Here is a 4096-nt window from a genome sequence, read left to right on the forward strand (position 1 = left end):
AGAAAACAATGCTCCTTGTGTGCTATTTTATGTACGTCTCGGCACTTGAGGGCCCCAATTCCTTACATCCTAATAAGACATCATTCGGTTGTAAGAATCCCAACCCTTCCATATACTCTAGATTTTTCTATTTGCATCCATGTCTAATTATATATCATTCTAATGATATTTCTTATACCCATCACCGTTAGAGTGTCTACTAATTTCCTTTTGAGATGTCAACTAATATATTTAAGAATATGTAGTATATTTATGGAAGTGTCACAAATTATTCAAGAAGCATGTGATTTGTCATTTCTTTTTTACTTTTGGATTTAGGTAATTATGTTTTAAGATTCAATATATCAAAATATATAACTTTGAAAATAGATTTGAAATTATCACGATTCAATATTTGTGATTTAACACAAATAATTATAAACAAGTATTAAAGTTTAGTATATATGAATTTCAAAAGACTGCATGTATGTGTCCGCCGGGCGCCAGCGTATCTGTCCGCTAGGTTTCTAATGCATATTGTTTCCACAAGTTGTCAAGTGTCATGTATGAGAGGAGTGAAGTTGGCAATGAATCAAGCTAATACTTCCAATCAAATAACCAACTTACAGCTTAATATCAAAGTAGCAGCAAAAAATAGGAGGCCCAATTTAGCTACATCCCAAACAGGAATAGCACTGCTCCCTTGGTAGTTCAGCAATCAGTAACATTACAAAAAACAAGGGGCGTCCCAGCAACACAAGATCCTTTCGCATGCTCAATACCATAACTGACGAAAACGACGCCTCAAGTACCTTCCATGAAAGACATACCGCCTGTTACGTGCAGCAAGGATGATGTCCCCTTCTTCTTGTGGAATGATGGCCAAATCAGTCGGTATGTTATCCACAAGATAATCATCAGGGTCATGATTAGCAACTATAGAACAGACAAAAAAATTAGTTAATCACAGGTACATAATCGACAGACTGAAGAATATGAAAAGATGCAGCCAATGAAATAACAGAAAACAAACAAACTGTGAAGCTTTGTTATAAGCTCGGCATGCTTACAGAGAAATAACAGAAAACATAATGGATTTTGTTTCAGGATACCAGACTACAGTTGCAGCTCTTGAAGAGGCAAAAAATGAGGTTTTGCAAAAAATTATGCAAGACAACTATTATGACCTAGAAAAATATTTTGACCTATCAAACAATTAGTATTAAGTATCATCATTGTTTATTGGGCAGAGATTACGTTGCAAGACAAATCTGAAGCTTTGCAAAATTTGGTTCTACATGGGGGAGTACAAAGATCGTAGGAAGTTGTCCAAATTATATTTAAGAGAAGAAATTCATACCAAAGAGTTTAGGAGGCAGCCCATGATCATTCTGTCTAGAAACCTTGAAGAAATTAGTGAACCAAGCACTATCGGCGGTGATTTTTCCATATCCTCCGAGTTGACTCTTTTTGTTCCAGTTGAACAAAGATCGCCACCCTTCAGCACTTCCCACCTGCCTGCAAAAGGCTGTTCCTGCTGAATCTAGTGCAAAGTAAGCCCTATGTCCCTGTTCTGATATCACTCCAACTAGCACAACAACATGAGCAGAAACATCCTCCCCATCAGCAATAAGTTGAGCCACAACAGAGGCAGGCATAGCTGTGTAGTATTGACAATATTGCAGTTGTTCATATCCAACACCATCAAAGAAGGTAGCAAGCACAGCATTGCCATCAGCAATTTGCCAACAAACTTCCTCGAGATCATCAAAGTGAATGGCCCGGATTTCACCACCAGTGAAGTGATGACTCACACTTTTAGTTGACTGCATGGATTCAAATCCAATAATGTTACAGCAAGTGGTGGATAGCAAGTGATTTCAAAAAGATTTCACAAAAAAAACGTTGTGGACATCAAGTAATAGAGTCAGAAGCATACCATGGATTCCATTGGAACTCCTGCCAAAAGCATTGAAAGCATGCGCAGAATTTTGTGGACACTGCCACCAGTAGTTCTGAAAGGGAACTCTTCATCAAAACGACTAATGAAGTGTTCTGGAACACAGTAAGTGTTAGCCACACTTAATACAGGTTCCTCGCTAGAGCACGCAATCATTATTCTGTTCATCATCTCAGTCAGTTGAGCTACTGCATATGCCACACATTCACCTGCACAAAAACAGAACAAGAATGACTAGGTTATACACAACATAAGAGCATTTACGATAAAAGAAATCACTTACATATATTACTAGATGATTTATAGGCATTCATAACAAATATTAAAATATAAAACTAGCACATTACTACAAACAAGAATTAGGACAGTGAAGAGTTAATCAGCACAAAATTGGTCAGGAGGAAGAACGAAAACTACCATAGGCAGAACAGATGTTGTACGACAGATTTGAAATGCACAAAAGAACTTACCAGGGTCGCCTACTTTGATTTTCTGTTCTTTGACTTCACCCACAATCGAAATTCCATTCATCAAGACAGTTGCAAGGTTTAAACTAAAGTTATTTGGGTTCTACAAGAAACAAGTTATAAGTTTCATTCAAGAGAAACAAAGTAACAAAAGAAAAATAGATGAAGGAGCAAATTCATACCATAGATTTACAGCCAACACAGTACAATGGTGGGAAATCAAACACAAGGAATCTTATAGTTTTCATCTTCTGATGGCAATGAGGACACTCCCAGCTTGGGACATCACATTCACTTCTAGTGCCAAAAACGATTTCGACTCCATTAAGTATCCGGGGTTCCATAGGACCTTGCATGAGATCTGCAAGAAAAAAAATCAGATGTACGAAAGTTATAATCTCGAGACTGGGTCAGATGTACAATTTGGGAGGAGAAGAGATTAGAACCGCCGATGGATAACAGCATCTACCCTGGTTCGAGATAAAAACTTGCATGTAGAAAAATAAAGAAACACAACACCGCCCACCCTTTGTCTAAGATGAGGGTTCAGTGACTGGATTATCTAGTGAATCCGGAAAGTAAAGTTCCAAATCATCAACGCAAAATTTACCAAATCAAGACTCTTTTTGATTCTTCTAAAGTAGAGTTGCAGAAGATACAAGGGGACAGATCTAAATTAGAGTAGGATCCAAGGGGTCAGGTATACCAAAGTTGGGTATCGATTGTAGACTAGAGTTACAGATAAGGATTCAGATCTACGATTTGGGAACTGTATCTACTCTAAACTATTTAGGCCAACTCTACCGCGCTACCCCAAACGGACGTCCGTTTTGTCCGGTTTCTGTCCGTTTGGGTAGGGATTTGGGGTCGTGTACGGGCCTGTTCCGGGATGCGGTGGCCGTGCGCCCACCGCGCGGACGCATCCCGGCCACATCCTGTCCGCGTATTATTTCTTTGCAAGTCCTTAACTTTATTTCATCATTCATTTTTGGTACATGGAAAATGCATCATCACATTTTAACTAGTAAAACAAGACCAAAGAAAATAAAAACAACAAGAATACATTTTAGAAGATAGCCAACTTCCATAACTGCCCCCTTGAGTTGGGTTAGGGCCTTCTCGATGCACTCATTGCTGATCTGTGGAGGAGGCTCGATCTGGCATCCTCCTTTCTTCTTCAAGCCAGAAGTAGATGTTGCTTCCTCAGACCTAGTCTCGTGTCTAGCCTCTAATCTAGCAACAAGTGCACTTGTCTCATTTACGGCCTCTATGCTAGCTAAAAGTGCACGAACATGTACTAAATTTCTCTCTATCAATATATCGATGTACTCTTCTTCCCAATACCAAAACTTGCATCCATTCTACACAACAAAATTTGAAGTTAGCACAACTAGTTAAATCTAGAGCACAAACCGACGCTAAAAAAAGCGCATACCCCATCGTTTAAGCACTTGATGAACACCCATCCGGGATGTTCCGGCGTTGTAGACACGCGGAGCACGACCATCCTTGGGCAATGGTCACACTTAATGAGTGGCAACGGTGCGCCGGCGAGCTTTTGGGCAAGCACCGAGCCCGGCCGGCCGCCATTCGTGTATCTGTCGGCGGACCACCGACGGTGCAGATCCGAGCGGCTAGAGGAGGAGCCACTGCCTGCATGTGGCCTTGCGGCCCTTCCAGGGCCTTCCGG

The 4096-nt window shown here is 40.3% G+C and overlaps 1 protein-coding gene across 1 annotated transcript; it reads right to left on the reverse strand.

Moving 5' to 3' along the window:
* Positions 1-669: 669 nt before the first annotated feature.
* On the reverse strand, positions 670-2110 carry LOC123129837 (uncharacterized). The gene is made up of 3 exons (XM_044549837.1): positions 1919-2110; positions 1340-1805; positions 670-915 (listed from the first exon to the last, which is right to left on the reverse strand). The coding sequence occupies exons 1-3, from the start codon at positions 2108-2110 to the stop codon at positions 755-757; spliced, it is 819 nt and encodes a 272-aa protein (XP_044405772.1). The 3' UTR covers positions 670-754.
* Positions 2111-4096: the final 1986 nt, after the last annotated feature.

Source organism: Triticum aestivum, chromosome 6A (assembly GCF_018294505.1).
Source record: "Triticum aestivum cultivar Chinese Spring chromosome 6A, IWGSC CS RefSeq v2.1, whole genome shotgun sequence".
Classification (NCBI taxonomy): domain Eukaryota; kingdom Viridiplantae; phylum Streptophyta; class Magnoliopsida; order Poales; family Poaceae; genus Triticum; species Triticum aestivum.

Coding starts and splice junctions, on each gene's coding strand:
- LOC123129837 (XM_044549837.1), bottom strand. CDS start 2,110: ATGATGAACAGAATAATGATTGCGTGCTCTAGCGAGGAACCTGTATTA. Junction 1,806..1,918: donor GAGTTCCAATGGAATCCATG/GTATGCTTCTGA, acceptor GAATCCATGCAG/TCAACTAAAAGTGTGAGTCA. Junction 916..1,339: donor GCTGCCTCCTAAACTCTTTG/GTATGAATTTCT, acceptor TCTGTTCTATAG/TTGCTAATCATGACCCTGAT.